General features: G+C 37.0%; 1 protein-coding gene, 1 long non-coding RNA gene and 1 other non-coding gene across 4 annotated transcripts in view; 2 read left to right on the forward strand and 1 right to left on the reverse strand.

The window, feature by feature from the left end:
• Positions 1-10,173, reverse strand: part of Mettl4 (Methyltransferase like 4) — a 45,977-nt gene extending 35,804 nt beyond the window's left edge. The window contains exons 1-2 of the mRNA XM_076491252.1: positions 9,452-10,173; positions 7,471-7,681 (exon numbers count right to left, since the gene is read on the reverse strand). Coding sequence (XP_076347367.1) covers positions 7,471-7,681; positions 9,452-9,877 — 637 coding nt within the window. The 5' untranslated portion in view covers positions 9,878-10,173. The remainder of the gene's footprint in view (positions 1-7,470; positions 7,682-9,451) is intronic.
• The window catches only part of LOC143245198 (uncharacterized), a 32,603-nt gene that overhangs the window by 1,963 nt on the left and 8,496 nt on the right, over positions 1-22,144 (forward strand). Inside the window, exons 2-3 of one of the 2 annotated variants that reach the window (XR_013025498.1) lie at positions 12,100-12,206; positions 13,753-13,878. This is a non-coding gene — a long non-coding RNA (uncharacterized LOC143245198). The remainder of the gene's footprint in view (positions 1-12,099; positions 12,207-13,752; positions 13,879-22,144) is intronic. The other variant, XR_013025499.1, reaches the window with a different exon arrangement.
• On the forward strand, positions 3,131-3,313 carry LOC143245708 (U2 spliceosomal RNA). Its single transcript, XR_013025686.1, has one exon. It is a non-coding gene; the product is annotated as a U2 spliceosomal RNA (small nuclear RNA).

The raw sequence follows: 22,144 nt of genomic DNA on the forward strand, positions 1-22,144 counted from the left end.
CACGTAATTGTATCAGTTTTTGAGCTTTTGGTTAAGGTTTGTTTGTTTGTTTTTTGGAATTTCGCACAAAGCTACTCGAGGGCTATCTGTGCTAGCCGTCCCTAATTTAGCAGTGTAAGACTAGAGGGAAGGCAGCTAGTCATCACCACCCACCGCCAATTCTTGGGCTACCCTTTTACCAACTAATAGTGGGATTGACCGTCATATTATAACGCCCCCACGGCTGAAAGGGCGAGCATGTTTGGCGCGACGCGGATGCGAACCCGCGACCCTCATATTACGAGTCGCACGCCTTAACGCCTCAGACATATGCTGCTGCAATCCATTCCACTACCACAGTGGGAGTGTAGAGAGATATTTCTGTTATTCTAAAAGAGTCATTTGCAAAACATTCTAAAAATATTGTGCCCACCATAATTTCAAACGTTGATGAATTTATGTCTATTTCTATCTCTGTCCCTTCCACTCCTCATGACTTCCCAGTTTCACTTCCTTCAGGTGTAAATGTTTCCTCGGGTCCATTCTCTTCTGCAGCTCCAGAAAAAAATCGATCATTTTTTCACGCTCTCAGTCATTAGAGTCTTTGTCCACAGACAGAGACTTGCCTACATGACCCAGGGCAGGATTCATGAAGGTTGATAAAGCTTCATCCAATAAAAAAAAATACATGATCAGAAACAGATCTTTCCGCCACGTTCTCTTCCACATAAATAACAATGACGTCTCTGATTAAGTGGAACTATCGAGGTTTTCGATCAAGGGCCCGGCATGGCCAAGCGCGTTAAGACGTGCAACTGGTAATCTGAGGGGCGTTCAGCCGTGGGGGCGTTATAATGTGACGGTCAATCCCACTATTAGTTGGTAAAAGAGTAGCCCTAGAGTTGGCGGTGGGTGGTGATGACTAGCTGCCTTCCCTCTAGTCTTACACTGCTAAATTAGGGACGGCTAGCACAGATAGTCCTCGAGTAGCTTTGTGCGAAATTCCAAAACAAACAAACAAACGTTTTCGATTAAATTTAGAAACATCAGGGATTTGATTGATTCTTACCATCCTGTGTGTCTGTCCTTACGTGAAACGTTTTTCAAACATACTGATAGTCACCTTTTGGTAAATTTCCTTGTATATAAACTACTACACGTCATGTAATGGATGAGTGAATGGTGGGGTGGCATTGCTGGTTGATCAGCACATGTCCACTATGTCCTTGTCACTTGATATATACCCTTAGAGGCTGAAGCCATCTATGTTTCTTTTGGTCGTACCATCACTATTTGGTCTCTCTACCTGCCTCCTGAAGAGATATATAATCAGTCTGACCTTGATGCCCTTATTGAGCAGTTACCATCCCCCATTTTACTACAGGTGGATTTTAATTGACATAATCCCCTTGGGGTTAGCGCTAGTAATGATGGAAGGTGTTGTGCTATAGAGCACATGCTCTTGGACTACAACCTCTTTCTCATCAATACTAGTTCTTATATTTATTTTCATGCACCAAGTCAGTCATTTGCTGCAATAGATTTTTCTATCGGCTCTCCTTCACTTTCTCTTGCTTTTCATGGAGAGTCGACTGTAATCCACGAGGCAGGGATCATTTGCCTATAATTTTGAGAAAAACTGTCTGTGGTCGATGCCACCCGACCCACATGCCCCGGTGGAAGCTAAATCAAGCAAATTGGCCCTCTTTCACTGCTCTCGCAGAACCTGATCCTGCTATCATCTGTAAGCCAATAATAGATGACTGTGTGGTAGCAGTAACTATTACAGGAAGCTACTCAGTGTATTCCTAAAAACCTCATTACGTTTACCATAGTATTCTCGTCCTTGGTGGAATCGTGCCTGCCACATGACAAAAATGCTCAAAAATTGGATTGGGATACCTTTCGTATATCGCACACTTCAAAACTGTATTGCATTAAAACAGGCCCTGCACATGCTCGGCAGGTCAAACATCAAAGCCAGAAGGAATCTTGGATTAAATACACTTCTATCATTTTTCTATTATCAGTTCCAGAGTCACATGGGACAAAATTTAAAAGTATCCTTCTATCCCCCTTTCAGTTTTGTTCTCTGATGGCTAGGAAGTTGCTGATAACAAGAGCATTGCCAATACTCTCTGCAAAAGCTATTCTTGTGCCATTAGCAATTCTACTTCTTTCTCATCTTATTAGCCATCAAAACACGGGAAAAATGATAACATTTTTCCGTTCAAGTTGATGGTCTCTATAACTATAATCACCCCCTTACACTGTTGGAACTTCAACTTGCTCTTTATTGGTCTGGCAGTATTTCAGTTAGACTTGATGGTATTCATAAAGAAATGGTGCACCATCTCTCTCCTGCATCTCTTGCCATTCTTCTGATTGTTTTTAACTGGACTTAACAGGAGAATGTTTTTCTTGATGCTTGGCGCCATTCTACTGTACTCCCTTTTTCTAAACCTGGTGACAAGATTCCTTTGAACTACCATCCAATTGCTTTGACGAGCTGTGTCTAATAAGATCTTGAGAAATATGGTTAATTCTCATGTTGTTTGGTTTCTGGAATCAAACAATCTCCTCTCATCCAATCATTGTGGGCTCCAAAAATAGCACTGCACCATGGACCACCTGAATAGATTTGAAACATCAATCAGGGATACCTTTCTCAAACGACAATATCTTGTTTCTGTATTTCTGACCTCAAAAAAGCTCATGATACAACGTGGAGGTATAGTATCTTGCGAGACCTCTACTCGTATTGGTTGCTTGGAAATTTACTAAACATTATTAAACACTTTTTAATGAATCTGCAGGTTCCAAGTCTGTGTAGGTTCAAAACTTGCCCATTCTTTCCCACAGGAACATTGAGTATCTCAAAACTGTGTCTTTGATGTCATACTTTTAATTATGAAGATTAATAGCATCAGTGGATAACTTCTCTTACAATTGCAAACAGTCGCTTTATATTGAACAGCAGCTACAGACTGCTCTCAGTAATTTACTTACATGGACTGAGGCAAATGTTTCGACCTTTCTCTTTCCAAAAGGATTTGCATGGACTTTTGCTGTCAATGGGGTATTCACACTGATCCTGAACTACGTATTGGTGAAGCTGTGCTCCCTAAGACAAAGTTATTTGGGTTTATTCATCACTGTAAATAAAATTTCATAACAAGTGTCTGTTATTGTCACCTTAATATCTAATACGGTTCCTATTGGGGACCATGATATTAAACTTATTTTTGAAAGGAGGCAAGGTGCTTGGAACTTGCTCCACTCCTGCTACGGGTTGGTCCAGTATTGCAGCACTTTTGGAATCAGCCCACTCCCTATGTGATTCTAATACTACATAATTACGAAGTTTAAAATAGAAATGTATAATAATAACACACCACACGTTATTACGAATCGGTTTCTTCTATTCTCACATTCCTTTAGTAGATGATAGTAACTTAATTACAGTGGCGATAACAATGTTTTTAAACTTTCATTTTTAATGTTAAAGTTTTCTTTTCCTCGTATTACTATATAGTACAGAGTGTTCTAAAACAGAATACACCAAAAAGAGGTTTCAATATTTTAAAGAATGACAAAATTTGAGCTTAAATAAAAGTAGTCTGTTTGTATTCTGTATGAAGTAGAAATGTACAATAATAAGATGCCACACGTTATTACGAAACGGTTTCTTCTGTTCTCTTTACAGACTCAAGTAGCGTGACGATATATCGTGATGTTTTTAAACTATCATGTTTAACGTCAACGGTTTCTTTTCCTCACTTTACGATATGGCACATACAGGGTTTTCTGAAAAACAATACGCCAAGAACAGGGTTGAATAACTTTAGGAAACGATAAAAATCGAATGGAAATACAAGTAGTATGTTTGTATTGAGTTTTGTTGCTTTGACGAACAAACTGTTTCCGTAAATTCCTTATTACATATTTATTCCACAACTACAAGAAACTCCAGGCTTGTTACAATGACTAAGTTAACTTACAACAAAATAGAACACTGTGCTGAAGTTTAGTTTTTTATACCATTTTAGAAATATTGGAGCTATCAATTGCACGTTCACACAGTTTAACCCCTTTAGAATTTCATCTCTTGGGGCTTTGGAAAACGAAATTCTATTATTGCAAACCAAAATACCCTGAATAAGTAAAACATCACATTCATGATGCTGTGTTATCCATCCCTACTGCTTTCTTGGAAAATGTTTTATCAGAATTTGTGCGCAAAATTTATTAAATACCCTAACCACTAAATTGATATACTAATCAACAACAAAATCAAAGTATATTTGAAATAATCTATTCTCTGTCTGATTTACAAATCTAACATTTCTATGAGAACATTTGAAATTTACTAAAGATACATTTCTACTGTCAAAATAATGTTGCTTACTGCTGTGTTTGTCCCCATCAATTGCCTTGATATGCTGAGCCTATGTAGTTATTTTAATTATACGTGAAATGGGTATAAGAAAACACGTACATGAAGTGTATCTTCACTGTCTTGATTTGAAGAAATTATCATATGTTAAGATTTAAACTGTAGCGCTTGTTTCTGATAGCTTTCACATCTTTTTGTTGAAAGATGTGAGTGCCAATGTTTATGGTTTCTCCACTGTAGCAACAACAAATACAAAACTTGTTATATTTGATATACGTTAGAACTCATTAAAATCATACTTACACAATAGAAAAGTTTAAAAAGTGGATGTATTATACAATAGTTCTAACTGATAATAGAAAAATGATAGAAGTGTATTTAATCCAGTTTTTATTTTTATAAGTCGAAGTTTCTGAAATTATTTTGGTACTATTTCGTTGATCTTCATCTAAATATTATGATTTTCTCACAACATTTAGGAATAAAATGTCAAAGTTCTCCAGAATTTTGTCTATAATTGTACTACCTTCAACATTAGAGAGTGGTTTTTTTTATTTCTCTAACCGAAAGGACTTCGCCTATTAAAACAAACTGAGATCTGGACTTTTAGAGGTGCAATGTCATTACTTTTATATACAAACAAAAGTTTACACATACATATATATTATGCCCGAAACTAACAAATGACATGCAGTTTGACCTTTTTATCATTTCAATTACAAATTTATGCACAGGACATTATGCACAAAGTCATAAATCCAAAATAGAATATAGTTCAAAGTACTTTTTTCCTTCTTGTAACTTCCAAATAATATTCATAAAACTATTACTATCAACATCTTATAATTTATTAAACAAATAAAGTCTCAGCTTCCCTAAAAATGTCCATGTTAATTTTTATAACATGTTAAACATGTTGTACAAAATAACACCCATTCCTGTACTTATTACTTTTTCTTTCATTTTGTAGATTAACTAAGTCCTAGAATTTTAATGATGGAGAAAAGAGATCTCAGATTTGTTTGCAATTTGTCTAGCCAAGAGCTAAATACCTTTCTTAGAGCTGGGAGGACTGAAAGATGGGTAAAGTATCTTACTCAAGAAGACAGCAGCATGATATACACCAGCTTTAAACTTGTGACCATCTGACTAAGAGTCCAAACCACAAGGTTAGTGAGATACATAGTTCCATTTCTTATTAATGGGATTTATATTATACAAATGTCAAGATATAGTTAGAGAAAGTCTACAGAAAATTTTAGTTGGTAATTTTTAATATATCATCCAGTACCCTAACAAAGTTAACACTACAAAAAGAGGTGTGATCCATGGTGGTTTTGAGAATGTTATCTGTCCATAATGCCACAATGACTAAAATAAAATTAAGCTTGACTATGCATTTATAATTGTTTAAATTCTTTTTGTTATGAATATATATAATACTAACCATACTAATTTAAATATTCAAACTGTCAAATTAAATTTGTTTAAAATATATAATTGTGAGTTGTGCGACATGAGTGAAAATTATCCGATCAAGAAAGAAAAAAATAATTTTAATACAACTTCATAAGATATATGGAAATGCACTGTACAAACAAAGCACTTAGTTCGCTGAAATGACACTAGAGATTTTTAGTTTTTTTATTTGTGACTGAATACAAGCTTCTTCATTCCAAAATATTTTTTTTCTCTTTAAACCAAATTTCATCAAAACAATACTTGTATATTTATAGTATATAAGCACTAGCAGTAAAGGATAGTACAGACAATTATTTTGGACAGCAGTAACTGAGCAAAAACAAGACGAGTTCAACATCAAGGAAATTTACCAAGAATTTGATCTAAGGTCTGTATAGAGATGTTCAAAGTGAAAATGTTAATAGATACAACTTTGGAAAAAAACAAATGGATATTTTTAAATGTTACATTACATTAATATATGTCTCCTCACACATGTTATGGGGTAAGACAAAATATCAGAAGATTGTAATACATAAACAAATCTGAGCAAAATTTTGTTGATTCCTCTTTTTATTACTAATTTCTTATTTTAGTTTCTATTGTTTTGATTTCTGTCCTAACTTTTCATGACATGACATTTTGAATTAGGCACAAAAGTCTGCACCAAAAAGAAGCAATCACTGCTATGTAAACACATAGCCTGTGTTATCGTGCTGTTAATATATTAAACACAAATAACCCACAATTTTGAAGGTGAAACTTAATTTTCACTAATGAAAACACTTATTTTTACAAGTTACTTATTCCAAACATCAAAATGAAATATAATTTGCAAGCATTAATAATCTGTCATTCAAAAATGAAACAAGTTGTATGAAAGCAATGGTAAATAAGATTTTGATCAAACAATAAGTGTAAACAATTCCACTGAAACATTAACTTTGATATTAACATACCATCTAGTATATAGAATTAAGACACCACTACAGATGCTTTATTATGCACAATATAAAAAAACATTTCACTGGACTTTTATTTATGATAATTAATGACATTGTACTCTGAATATACATCAACCTACAACAGATTGAACTTATGAATTGAGAAGCATAATAACTGAAAACCAGAACAATTAATTTGCATCTTCAAACATACCTAAAATCTCCTTATCAATAAAGGTAGCAAAAACATGTTCCTTCAAATACAACTATTCATTCTTACATAGATTGACCTCGATAAGCTACAAACTGAGTTACTGACATTTTTCATAACCATGTACACATGTGGTACCCTCTGACAATTTATCAACAGTTATTGTAAAATAAAGTAAGTATAAAACTGGTGGTCAGTATACTAACAGAAGAAAACAGCAGACTGTGGGAAACTTAAAAAAACAACTTAGATTGAATAATGGGTTCTTGTAATATTTTAATCAACACATGCTTTCAGATTTATATAAAAGCAACAATAAATCTTTATTTCTGGTTTTTTTACCATCAAAAATGTTACACTTCTACTATACTTTGAAACATTGACTTTAGAGATTATATACAACCATTCATTCCCAAGACATGTCTTTCAATTCAAACTATTAACATTCAAAAACTATCATATTTAATTTTTTTTAACACCTTTAGCTTCGGAAGAAATACCGGGCATACACGTGTCTTTTGTAATCACTGCACATGAATTTAATCTTTTAACAAAGTTACGAGCACAGCTGTTGTTCTGTAGCCACTCTTCCGATGTTATGGGTTCTAGATGAAACTGGTTAATCACAAATCCCTGTTGCACTATCTCTATTGTTGTCTTAGAGATGTACTCCTCCTTTGGTTTGAAAGACTATCATCAAATGAGAAAATACTGTTTTAATTTTGTGATCATAAACTTCATAAAATAATAACTGTAGAGGCTTTAATGAAAATAGAATTCTCAACAGAGCTGGATGAGTAACCTGATTAGTGTCATGTAAACAATATGAAAATAATCAACAAATCAAAATTAGTTTTCACTTATTCCAAGTAATGATATGAACATCATTTTAATTTTTTTATTGTTAGTTTCAATTAGTTTAAGGCTATTCAATTTAATGTATTAGTGCCAGACTTATGAAAATAACGAACTAATAAAAGTAATGTTTCCACTTACTTATTTCAACTATCCAAATCTCATGAATATAATCAATCAATTAAATGTAACTGATTAGCAAATACCACTAGTTGGTTGGCTGTAATTCTCTGGTGCAAAGCAACTTGGCTATCCACACCATAGAACTAGTAAAAGTGTGAAAGTTAAAAAATAAGCAGAGTCTGAAAGTCACATAAAAGACTCAGAAGTAAAATGACAATTGGCTCAGAGAAAATTAAAAACAAATAAGTTAGACCATGTTATAATCACTAATGAGACTATCCAATGTCAAGGTGTAAACACACAAGACTACCCAATGTCAAGGTGTAAACACACAAGACATTTGCAAAGAAGAAAAAAAAAATTCAGAAATTGGCTCTTGATATTAAGCATGTTTTAAAATAATCAGAATATTATATAAATAACATTGCGTGGTTATGTCTACCATATGACTAAGCTTATATTTGAACACTAGCAGGTAAAGTCAGGGTGTCTCCATGGGAAATTATTTTTAATAAACCTTCAAGTATTTTTGACACATTTAAATTCATCAAACTAGCTCTATATCTAATGTTACTATATATAAGTGCATTTCAGCCAAAATCTCATTTTTAAATGAAATTGTAAGTAACATTAATAACTAAACAATAGAGATAATGCTCATCAGAACGAGAAATTTACAAGTAAAATAAAGATGTCAAGGTTTATAAAATTAAACAACAGGCTAATGAATGACATTTTCTTCATGCCAGAATGGTTATGACAGTTTCTTGGTTGAAAACATTAAAAAGTATTCAAAAAAGTTTTAAGTTTAGCGATACACATAAAATTAACTACTTGAAAGAGCAACAAATAACTATGATCCTTCATATGGACGATATGCATGGTACAATTTACAAATACAAAACTGTCTTGAACTACAATCTCTACTATTTAAATACAAGAAAGATACCTTTTGTAAACAAGTTTAACTATTACAGTAAAACAGAAAATGTCTGAAAATAAATAGTTTGGTTTAATAAATTAATTGGATGCTTTAACTACATTTTATTTATTTAAAAAAAACACAACCTTTTTACTGTAGTTAAACTCCTATGGAATGGAAGGTTTCTAATATGATCCCTGTTTGTGAAAAGAATGATCAAGAAAGGGTTCTGGAAGTTAAGGGTGCAGTCCACACAATCCACCAGGTCAGTATAATATCTTCACCATGTTTCATGTTCAACTTTGTATAAAAAGAGTGAAATTACCACGTCTTAAGTCAACTCTTATTCAGTCTCGAGTCTTGATGGTTGGGTAGAAGTAGAAATGAAATGTAAGCCATGAATCTCGTTACCAAAATATAGTAATACCATTACAAATTTGGCTTAAAACTAGTTCAGTACCAATTCAAGTATGAATGCTAAAGTATAAATTAAATGCTGTTTGACAACTACGTATGCTTATACAACAATCAAATAGGATATTTTTATAAATAAAACTTACCTTTAAATTTAATGACCCCTTTTCTGCTTTACTTTCTTCTCTCTTCTGTGGTTCCTCAGATCGTGTTTTTAATTCAGCAATTTTTCTTGCAGCAGAATCCATTAAAAAAGGTGTTCTTATTCCAAACATATCTTTCTTTGGCTTTGCAATTAGTATATTTTCATGATTTTTACTGTCAGTGGCGATATTACTACATGCGCCTAAAGTACCATCACATCTAATTTGAAGTTGTACATCAGACTTCAAGCAACAAGTTGTCAGTCCCACAGTATTACAAGAAATATACTTTTCTTCAGAATGAATGGTTTCTATGACGATGTCAGGAATATTTGCTTGGACACAACAATGTAAATTACGATACACTGACTCCAGAAATATTTCATGTGATAATAGCCATCCACCATTAGTACGTACGAGGAGTGCCATATTTAAAACCTTACCGAATTATTAAATCTTAAAAACTTTCTAATTAAACTATAATTACAAATTAACGATATCATTAAAAACAGACCTATTTAAGATTCGTATTTAGGTCAAGGTTAATATTCAATTTTGGGCTAAAGCTTCTCAGAAATATTAATTACTACTAACAGTATAGACTAAAAATAAAATTGTAAATAAGTACTAGGTTCTTTCCTTCAAGTTTAATTAATTAAAAAAAAAATCCACTTACAACTATTAAAGGTATTATTGCACAACCATCGTCATTCTAAATGATATTACTGGAAGGAATTATTGCACAACCATCGTCATTCTAAATGATATTACTGGAAGGAATTATTGTTGTTAATACGTGATTCTTATTATTGCTGTAAAATAAAAGAAAAACACGTGTTCTTACACACCGAAAAGGTAGTGCATAGCAATGGTATGCATTCCCTGTGTTTTCTTGCCGCTAGGGGTAATGTCTTTATTGAGCGCACTGCAGGCACGAAAAAATGAAGATCATTCATGGTGTTTGTTACTAAATATCACCAACTTTTCTCTCCTCGGAATAATGGCTGGTTGGTTAGCTGTTTGACGTTTTTGGCGCAAAGCAACTATGCTATCTTCGTCAAAACAACCGAGAAAAACACAAAAATAAAATTATATAAAATGCAAAAATAAATCGAGTTAAAACTAAACAATGTCCAAAAGTCAGGTAAAAGACTAAAATAGAATTACAAAGGTTAATGGTTCATAAAGAGCTAAAAACAGTTAAGTTCAACACTGTCCAGCGTCAGGATATACTATTGGATAAAGTAATATCTTTGGTTTTATCAACTCAAACATAAATCATTGTATATAAAATAATGTTATTCTTCTACGAGAGTTGTGTCACTTTAATAATCGGTCTAGTCACGACTTTCTTTGGTTTTTATTAAAAAAGTTTAGTTTCAGTGGTATTATTGTTACATATATTCCGGCTTGTATTGTAATGCCTCAATTAGTGTGTTGGTTTAATTTTTTTAATACGTTAGTTTACTATTTCTCAGAGTCTCCCACTTTCTCCGTTGGTACTATAGCGACATTGTGTCGATAATCCTTTTCAGTTACATTGGACGAGAAAACCAATTAAATGTTTTGGAACATGGTTTCTTTGTCATGAAGACGACAAATGGGAATTTAAATTTGGTCAAACTGATAGAGTCGTACAGAAATATGTATGGTTAGTTGCTTGGCATTTCTTGGTGCAAAGCAACTATATTATCAGCGCTAAACAAATTATAAAAATCATAAATGTGTATAAAATGTAAAAATAAATCAAGTTTAAAACTAAAAAGTTCAAAATTCAGATAAAAGAATCAAATAGAATTTAAAAGACCAATGGCTCGTAAACAATTAGAAACAATCAAGTTTGACAATGTAGATGAAACTGGTTAATCACAAATCCCTGTTGTACTATCTCTATTGTTGTCTTAGAGATGTACTCCTCCTTTGGTTTAAAAGACTATCACTAAATGATCAATATAATCGATCAAGTAAATGGAATTGATTAGCAAATTCCACTAGTTATCATTCTTTGGTGCAAAGCAACTAGGGTATGTACACCATAGAACTAGTAAACGCGTAAAATTAAAATCTGTCAAATGAAAAACATAATTTCACTTCAAAACTAAATAGAGTCTAAAAATCACATACAAGACTCAGATAGAAGTAAAATGACTATTGGCTCAGAGAAAATTAAAAACAATTAAGTTAGACCATGTCATAATCACTAATGACACTATCCAATGTCAAGGTGTAAACACACAAGACTCCCCAATGTCAAGGTGTGAACACACAAGACATTTGCAAAGCAGAAAAAATTCAGAAATTGCCTCTTGACATTAAGCATGTTTTAAAATAATCAGAATATTATATAAATAAAATTCATGGTTATGGCTTCCATATGACTAATCTTATATTTGAACACTAGCAGGTAAAGTCAGGGTGTCTGCATAGGACATTATTTTTAATAAACCTTTATGTATTTTTGACATTTAAATTCATCAAACTAGCTCTATATCTAATGTTACTGAATATAAGTGGGAGGTACCTTTTGTAAACAAGTTTAACTATTACAGTAAAGCATAGAAAATGTCTGAAAATAAATAGTTTGGTTTAATAAATTAATTGGACGCTATAACTACATTTTATTTATTTAAAAAACAACCTTTTTGCTTTAGTTAAACTCCTATGGAATGGAAGGTTTCTCATTCATATCCCTGTATGTGAATAGAATGACCAAAAAAGGGTTCTAGAAGTTAAGTGTGCAGTCCACACAATCCACCAGGTCAGTATAATATCTTCACCATGTTTCATGTTCAACTTTGAATAAAAGAGTGAATTTACCACGTCTTAAGGCAACTCTTATTCAGTCTCGAGTCTTGATGGTTGGGTAGAAGTAGAAATGAAATGTAAGCGATGAATCTCGTTACCAAAATTTAGTAATACCATTACAAATTGGGCTTAAAACTAGTTCAGTACCAATTCAAGTATGAATGCTAAAGTCTAAATTAAAATGCTGTTTGACAACTACCTGTGCTTATACAACAATCAAATAGGATATTTTTATAAATAAAACTTACCTTTGAATTTAATGACCCCTTTTCTGCTTTACTTTCTTCTCTCTTCTGTGGTTCCTCAGATCGTGTTTTTAATTCAGCAATTTTTCTTGCAGGTGTTCTTATTCCAAACATATCTTTATTTGGCTTCTGGAATTAGTACTTTGTCGTGATTTTTATTATCAATAGCGATATTACTACATGCCCCTAAAGTACCATCACATCTAATTTGAAGTTGCACAAGTTATCAGTCCCACAATATTACAAGAAATATACCTTACTTCTAAATGATTGGTGGTATTATTTTGAAGGGTCAAATCTATGTTTTATCTCATGTTGTGAGTATATTAAGTGGGTTCACGTTTGGTCACCTCCTTGGCCATGCCGGGCCCCAGGTTTTAGACATGTGTCAGAATTTGTATCTGTAACTTGTTAGCGATAAATTTCATTAAGAAACAAACAGCAAACATTCCACTTGTTTTGAAATATTATAGGAAAACAATTTAAATGTACATATAAATGTTCATTACCCGTTGATTTTCCAGAACTTTCAATAATTAAAGTCATACGGGCTGGTTCAATCACTTTAGAACAAAATTGACAAGTGTTATTATTCTCTATTCTGTTATGACAAGAAAATATGTGCTAATGTCATTTCCAAAATCGCTACTATACGCTCTTTAGAGGTGAACTCACATTCACAAAATTCAGATCTATATTTTCAACGCGTATTTATAACCCGAGAGAGTTATACCTCGATTTAGTATTTGGTAACGCTGCACAGACCAACTATTTATAGCAAATATTAGTTAAGTCGTTTAACTTGTACCGTTATTAAGCGCCACTTTTGTCATTTAAAGCAGTGAAATATACATTTTAGAAGTAAAATCAAGGTTTAGATGCAAAATGAAAAACGATTTTCGCTAAATATTTACTTTTGACAACGTCTTTCTCCGCTAGGTGACAGGCTGTTCAAGTAAACTGAACAGCCCATGAAAAGTTGGGAATGAGAGTCGTTGTTCATATTTTCTAAAATGTGTTTTTTATTATTTAATTTCTGTTTCTTAGGAACAAAACAAAATAAAGACAAATACGTGAAAATTTATCTTTGTTCTAAATCCTAAAGAATCTACACGATCGATAGTCTTTGTATGATTGACGTGCGAGTAAACTATATTTATGCCATTGCAATAGAAAGGTAAAATCTTTCAGGAATCACAAAAACACAACAAAGGGCAAAAAACTCACGTAAATATTATGTATTTTGTTTTTCAGTTCTCGGGCACAGGACAAGTAAAACTCTCGGCGCCTGTACTGTGAAAGTGGGTTTTTCTCGGGGCGCTCTCGTTTCCCTTCCCCCCCCCCCCACAGCAAAAACTTAGGTGAAGTGCAGGACTGTTGGTAAGACGTCGGTTATATTATTTTCTTGTCTAGTTAAATTTGTTTATTTGTATTTAAAGTATTGCTCGTTACTGTTGTGCTTATTGGTTTATTTCATATTAACGTGTGTGTTCGTGTTGCGATCGGAATGGCTAGCACCATCCGCCCGCATTCTCCTCGGCCCAGGTCCATCCGTCTTGTGGTGCCTGCAGCTTCGCTACCATACGAGGTCATAGACGCTCTGAATGCTGCTGTCGGAGGTAACTATGTGGAGCGTCTACAGCAATTTGGAAACGGGAGTTATGTGGCGGCGCTGGCATCGGCCGCTCTCGCCCGTCGACTACTTGCCCAAGGAGACTTTCCTTTGGGGGATAAGCATGTGCCTGTGGAAGCGGCTGGACAGAACGTGAAGTGGATCACCCTTGGGTCGGTTCCTTTCGAGTTGGCCCATGACATCGTCAAGAACGTATTGTTGGCATAAGGGCAAGTGCGTAAAGATGAACACGAGGCACACCAGATTCGCCCGAATGTGTGCACTGGGAACCGACGTGTGTGTCTGAACATGAAAACGCCGGTTCCGGGTAATGTGCCATTACCCGGGAATGCGTCAGCTGTGTCGCCGCTGTGGCCTCGAGAGCCACATATTTGCTGAGTGCCATACCCCGCGGTGCAGAATATGTCTGAACTATGGACATATCAACGATACTTGTAATGTGACCTGTACTATTTGTGGTGGTGACCTCGCGTTGCCCGAGGCATGTGGCGACGTGTGCATTGGTGGCTGCGGGGCAGCTGACGGATTCACGGTCCTCAAAGACCCGGGCTACAAAGGCTGGGGTGGCCGTTCGTCCTTGGCTGAGGGAGGGTCCCCGAGAGGGTGACTGCCCCGGCGCCTACTGAGTCTGGGGAGAGGGCCCTCAGTCCTGTGACGGGGGGCAGGATCTCACCTGCCCAGGAATTGGTAGCTGTGCCCTCTGAGGAGGTGGGCGGCACTTTGGATGCCGTTCTGGTGGAGGGGGCCTCTGAGGGGACTTCAGCACATTCCCCGGGCCCTGGTTTGGATGGGGCCCCTGAGGAGGTTCTGGCTCACCAGGCTCTTGCCTTCCTGTCGGGTAGTGTGGTGGTTGGGGGCAGTGTGGGCACCCACGATCCTGCCAACCCTGTCTGTGTTGGAGAGGGTCCCTCTGAGGAGGATCTTGCCCCCTGTTCGGATTGGGTTGGTGGGGGTTGCTGGGGACTGAGGAGCCACAGTCTTCCCCTACTGGCATTGCTAAGACTGGGAATTTTGAGGGACCCTTGACCCTGGCTCTGGGGATGGTGGATGTTCCAGCTCCCTCCCTCGGGGTGCAGACCCTGACGTTTGACGAGCTGCTGTCGCTCAGCTCTTTCACGAATTTTCTCGACTTCCCCGGTCTTCCCTCTCTGTCTGGACTGAGTGAGGAAAGTGGGGAGGTGCAAGGGCTTTGCAGTCCCGTTTTGTTGCTGGACCTCGGTCTGGAAGTCTCTTGTATGCAACAACGGTGGTCGGATGTTGGTGGCCGCTGGTGCGAAGAGGGGGTGGGGACAGATAGCCTCAAGAGGCCACATGCCCCTGCCTCCATCTACATTGTCGAAGCAGCAGCGTCACTGAGTTTTTCCCTCTGTTTGGTTGATGGGTTTTTTCTTGCATTACTCTTAACATCCGGGGGGTGCGTAGCATTGCTAAGCAATTCTACGTGTTCTCCCTATTCAACAGCTTTGCAGTTGATGCCATATTTTTGCAAGAAACCCATTTTGCCTCTCTGAGGGACCACTTTTCATTCTCATCCAGTTACCCTGTCCGTGCCTTCTGGTTATTTGGCTCTACACGTGTGCATGGGGTGGGGATCCTCAACCACCAGCACTTTCATGGGACCATCCTCGCATCACACAGTGATGCTGAGGGGCAGGTGGTATACGTTGATGTTGTTGCTAGGGGTCGTAAAGTTTGGCTTGTCTATGTCTATGCTCCTGTCTGGACTGGGGAGCGGGTGGCTTTCTTCTCAGGCTCGGACAGGTTCATGGTTACACAAGCCGATATCGTCCTTGGTGGCAACTCTAACTGCATTTTGGATCCTGCCCTCCACAAGATTGGGGTGATCATTTTTCTGGTGATCAGTGTACATGGACTGTGTGCAGTGCTGTTGGATTTCGAATTTTCCGATGTCTGGCATGCACTACATGGGTATGCCTTTGTGGTTACCTGGACTGGTCTTGGCGTTTCTTGTCGCCTTGACAGGTTCCATGTGACACCTGGCCTTCGGCAGAGCCTCGGCGGGGCTGCTGTTCATCGGGTTGTGGATGTCTCGTTTTACGTATCTGGCAATTGGAGTTTCTCGCCACATTCCGGGATTTTTTCCCCGTGTTTCGGGTCCCAGCTGTGTGGAGGATCAACGTCTCCCTCCTTGCCGAGGATGGGGCTGGAGACTCTTTGCTTGCCCTTGTTTGGGAGCTCTGTTCTGTCGAGTCTGTCACTGGGTTTTGGTGGGTTGGTCTCAAGGAGGCCAGTGCCTCCTTGCTGAGGCAAGTCAGCATGCGACTTTCGTGAGCCCAGCGCCTGGCCTTGCGAGGCAAGCAGGACATCTTGGCTGCCCCTCTTCGTGGTGGACCAATGGATCGCTGGGTCCTCTCGAACATTGAGACAGTCTGTCGGGATGTATATTTGGATTATTCCAAACTGTTCTGTGCAGCGAGCATCTGTAGTCTGATCAAGTCGCTCGATCCCAGAACTGCCACCAGAGTGCAGCTGTGCAGGCAAGGGAGATGGCTAAGACCCAACACATCTCCAGTGTGGTGTTGGAGAATGGTCAATCTTCATCTGACATCTCCAACATTCTGGTCGCGTGCCTCAGCTACTATCGCCATTTGTTTTCAGCATCGCCCGTGGACGAGGGGTTGTGGGATGACATTACTCGGTTATTGCCCTCCCTCGACCCTTCTGTTCACGAACATCTGGTGAAACCAGTCTCCTTGGGCGAGTGTTGGTCGGCCATTCGGTCCATGCCGCTTGGTCCTGGGCTGAATGGGCTGCTGGTGAAATTTTACAGCCACGTGTGGTATGTTGGCGGACCCTCCTTCGACCGCCTTTTTAACGACTGTCTTGCTGTGGGGTCTCTGCCAACCGAAACGCTGGACGAGCTGATTACACTTATCTGTAAGGATTCCGGCCAGTCTGAAGATCTTTCTTCGCCGATGAAACTAAATAAAAACACTCACAATCAGCTGACTGGTAATCATCTGGAAGCATTCTTGCTTCTTTTAACGTCAAACATCAAGCCAGACATTTCTAAGCTCATAGATGACATGCAGCACCATCCATTGCACTGACTTTGACAGTTGACGTATCATAACATTTCTTCGAATAATGTGCAAACTCTTTGATGTAATCGTTATTTGTGTGTTCTTAAATGTGATGTCCATCTTGTGTAAAATAACTGTGGAACGATTTTAATCTTCACTTTTTTGTGGCTCCCAATGATTACGAGAAGTCTGTGGCCCCTGACTCAAAACGTTTGTGCACAACTGATTTAATGCTTTCTATTCACTTGCATACGTCTGTAAATAAGTTTTCCTCTCTTCAAAGTTTGATTTTTTTTTCAAAAATTTCCTTTTGTATTGCTATTATTGTGATTATTATTCTTGTTCCCCCCTCAATGTATGTATGTACAGTATATTTTCAAGTGTTTTCCCCCATTGTAATGATTTTTGTAAGTTATCCTTGTAAATACCAACAGTACCAGCACAACCTCGTCTTTCTAATGCTGCTGTTTTGAAAGAAAACTCCAGTTTGTGTTGAAATTCTACTTGCAGTTTCTCTGGCTACACCCTTTAATGTTGTCCCCTTCTCAACTGGTCGTTGCATGAGCATTTGCGTCTTCTGCCTTATTGGACGACTCCAAGTGTAATGGTGGGGAGGAGTCCCAACTGCTTGTTGCCACTCACCCCAAAGCCATATTTGCCACTTTGGGTGCCACCTATTCCACCTATATATTGTCAAGAATTTCAGCTTATGAGACTGGACACAGCAGATCAGGATATGGTCTGAGGAACAGAAAGGGTACATTGCAGTTCAGTTTCAAGTGTAAATGTCAAACAGCAGCATTTTTTATTTTTATTTTTTGTATTCTCATCATTAGGTTTAGCTGCTTAATTCTTAATGTACTGGGCCTTTTTAAAGTTCCTAAACAGTTTGTTATTTCCTTATTTAACAATTTCAAATTGATGTTCTCTTCTTGGAAGGGACATTTTTTTTAAAACATATGATCATTTTCGTTTTATCAGTAAATTTAATGTTAACTTGTTTTAGTCTTGACAAAAACAGTTTTGGTGTTGGAATTATTTTTAATCCAAAATTTCTGGGTATCATCTTAACAAGGACGAGTTCTAACTGTTGACATGTCTGTTTATGGATGAAAAATTCGTCTTTTTGATGTTTGTTCTGGACAAGCTGTCCCTCCAGCTTTCTTTGATCTCTCGTTTGGACCATTATCTGATAACCATGTTTGACATAATTTTGGGGGTGATTTCAATTGTTTTAGACCCTGTTTTGTATAAGATGGGTGTGATCCTTCCCCAGGAGTAAAAGAGGCAAATCTCCTTGACACCATACTTCAATATTTTACATTTCAAGATGTTCTGCAGCAGCTTTATGGATCCACATCGTCTTTTAGATGTGTTTGTCAAGGGATATCCTGAAGACTCAATCGTTTTTATGTAACTCACAACCTTTAAGTTTTTTTTCACAAGCAATGGTTTATGCAGTAGGCAACTTTCAGCAACATGTTTGGGGTTATATGGCCATTTGTCTTTCCATGACTTTACACCTTACATAGAAGTCCAGGGATATGGAAACTCAATTATTCTCTCCTATCCCAGCATGATGTACTGAATAAGTTATTTTCCTTAATCACTTCATGGTGTTCAGTTGATGTGGTGGGCCCGTCTTGGTGATGTGGACTAAAGGAGAAGTACAATGAACTCTCACCTGAATAGGATGTTATACACACTAAGACCAATCGCTTATTATTATTGTTATGCAGTCAGAATATTTTATCTACCTTGTTAAAATGATCTTCCTTGATGTTTTGGTCCAATAAAATATTGAACACATAAAGCAGGTCATTGACCAAGATCATCAATTACTGCACTGTACCATTCTGCCACAATTAGTGACAAGGCTAAATCTTTTGAGGCTGAGTTATACAATCATGTCTGGTTGTGTTACTCGTCAGATTTTTCGTGATAAACATTACTTCATTAAAATTCAGCAGTGAGTCATTGAGTTCCAAGACAGTAAACATTATACAAGTTTATCATTTTAAGAACTGTATTGCTCTATGCCTGTGCATCATGACCTTTGGGAAGACATTACCTGATTTTACGAACTTTAGATTTTGTGCGTATTGCTGATTTAGTAACACCTATCCTTATCACAATGTAGGGAAGCTATTTCACTCTTGCCACCAGGTGGATGCCAGGGCCTGATGGTTTAACTCTGTTTTTACAGAGGCACGCGGTCAATATTAGGGAAGAAATTTCTCCAGGTATTTAATGCACGTATACAGAATGGGTCAATTACATGGCTCATTATTGAATGGGATCATCTGTTTAAAATTGAAGATGAAGCCCCTCGTTTTTTCTTACAGGCCTATTGCCATGTTGAACGTAGATGTGAAAATTCTCAAGTTTACAGCGGAGTTCAGTGATATCATCTTTAGTGTTACCAATTCAAACATGTGTTCAGACTCTTAGTATTCAACAGAACTTGGTTCTCAGATATTTTCTGGTACATCAATAATAAGCAGCTTTTTCCATATATGTTTCACGAAACTAATGGAAAGCTTGCCAGAGTGAATCATGAATTTCTATCGGTTTTTACTGAGCAAGTTTGGTTTCCCCAATATGATTATTACATAATTCGGGCTTTATACAGTAATGCAACCAGTGGGGTTTTAGTCAATTGGTTTTTAACCAACCCTTTTCTGATTTCACATGGTATTAGACATGGTTCTCCTCTGTCTCCCTTACTTTATACCTTGTTCGTTGAAGGCAACTTATTTGTATTTTTTCACCTAGTGTCAAGGTCATTCCTCTACCTGGAAGCAGGGGGTCATACTCTTAATTACCTCAGTCACATAAATAATGTGAATTTCTTCTTCTTAGGGGCCCGGCATGGCCAAGCGTGTTAAAGCGTGCGACTCGTAATCCGAGGGTCGGGGGTTCGCGCCCGCGTCGCGCTAAACATGCTCGCCCTCCCAGCTGTGGGGGCGTTATAATGTTACGGTCAATCCCACTATTCATTAGTACAAGAGTAGCCCAAGAGTTGGCGGTGGGTGGTGACGACTAGCTGCCTTCACTCTAGTCTTACACTACTAAATTAGGGATGGCTCGGTGCAGCGGGCTAACAACCTACTCACTTAAATACCTGTTGAAGAATCCGCAAACGATTGCGGCCCTATGTTCCTTGATGGAATCTAATGGTAATAACTAATGTAAATTTCTTCCTCTTAGACACTACCTCCTTTGGGTATGCTCTCCACATTGTCGACCTTTATTCAAAGGCCATTGGAACATGTTTAACATCTTTCTAAAACTAAGGCAGCTTCGTTGGGGAAGTGGTGCCATTGTGAAGATGTACCTTCCAGGTTGCCTTGGACCAGGGAACCAATTAAATATTTGGTTTATTTATCCTGAACATAAGAATTGAAAATATCTTTACCAACAAGTTAATTATCCCGTTTATGAATGTTTTCATGCAACAATTTAAAGAACAACTCTCTCTCTCTCCTTTGTGTGGATACTAAATCTTTGGCTTTAAGCTTGGTATTGCCAATACAGATTTGAAATTTATCCCGATGATTTTTTGATACAATACATTTTGGGTATCACATTGTGGTATTTTGGTCACCCTATTTCCCTTTTGGTCCCTATATGTTCTAGTTGTCCACACTGGTATGAAAAGCTAATCCAATCCATTAGAGAGCTTGCCATAGATCCCGACTTCTTGTTAGAAAGATGTGTTTCTTGGTCATTATGCACCTGAGTCTTATGGTTCAACTGGAATAAAATGATTTTTCAACAGTCGCGACACTTTTGCCAACATTGTACGTCGGGTTAAATATCTTCTCTTACAGTTGGAAGACGATTTTGTACATTGCAGTCTGGTATCTTTTCAGGCAATGTGGAAACCAGCTTATAACTCATTTTATATCGAAGGTTACTGAATTGCATAAAAGATTTGGATTTCTGTTTGCAAATAAAATTGAGTAATTCTTCCTCACAAAAGGATTAACTTCGACGTTGTATCCTTGTAAAACTGATCTGGTTGTATCCTGTACTTTTTGTACATTTTTTAAAAAAATATTAAACACTTTGTGTGACAGCAGAATACTTAGTGCTTGCTTCACTTCTGCCATGAGTTGGCTTAATATTGCAGTACTTCTGGGACAGGTCCACTCTATTTTAAAAACTAAAGAAAGGTAAATTATTACACTGAATATTATGAGGGTCGAATCTTACCACTTGCAATGGGAGTACAGTGTTATGCCTGACGATAATCAACTGTGAAAAAGGTCGTGGTTTGTTCATTTTTTCATGTCTCACACATCTTTACTAAGTGCCAAAATTAATTTATGGAAGTCAAAATTAAGTAATAGTTCACTTGTATGTCTCCAAGGGTTTGGCTGGATTGGTTGATTAGATTAGCACAAGCAGCTAGGCTATCTGCTCCAAAATCAGGGAAAAGTTAAAACACAAGTGCAAAAGAATAGCATAAAACCAATGTTTACACCTAGTCTACAGCATTAAGAGAAAAACTACAATAATATAAATTGTTGAGGACTTTCTATAGCATAATTGTAATCATGCTAACTCGCCAAAAAGACTAACAAGGAAGAACAAAACCACCAGTCACCTGAAGTTGGCCTTTCTAGTCCTGGTTCAAAGTTATTTGAAATTATGGCAATTTTAAAAAAAGTAAAATAAGTTTTAAGAGACTTGTAGCAAAATTTTTAATAACTTGCCAGGATGACTCGGTGGTTTGAACAGCAACGTTAGTCATCTGAAGTTGGCCTTTCCAGTCCTGGTCGAGTTCTTTGTCATTACAGCCATTTTCTAATTTCAAATTGAACTAGATGGACTGCAAGTCTTAAGAGAATCTCATTTAAAAGGTCTCATGCATAAATTAAAAAGTTAAATGACATTAAAAAGATTAATGACCTTTAATTTTAAAAAAACTAAGAACATTTTCAATATGGACAGTGTCACCATC

This window comes from Tachypleus tridentatus, chromosome 2 (assembly GCF_004210375.1).
Source record: "Tachypleus tridentatus isolate NWPU-2018 chromosome 2, ASM421037v1, whole genome shotgun sequence".
Lineage (NCBI taxonomy): Eukaryota > Metazoa > Arthropoda > Merostomata > Xiphosura > Limulidae > Tachypleus > Tachypleus tridentatus.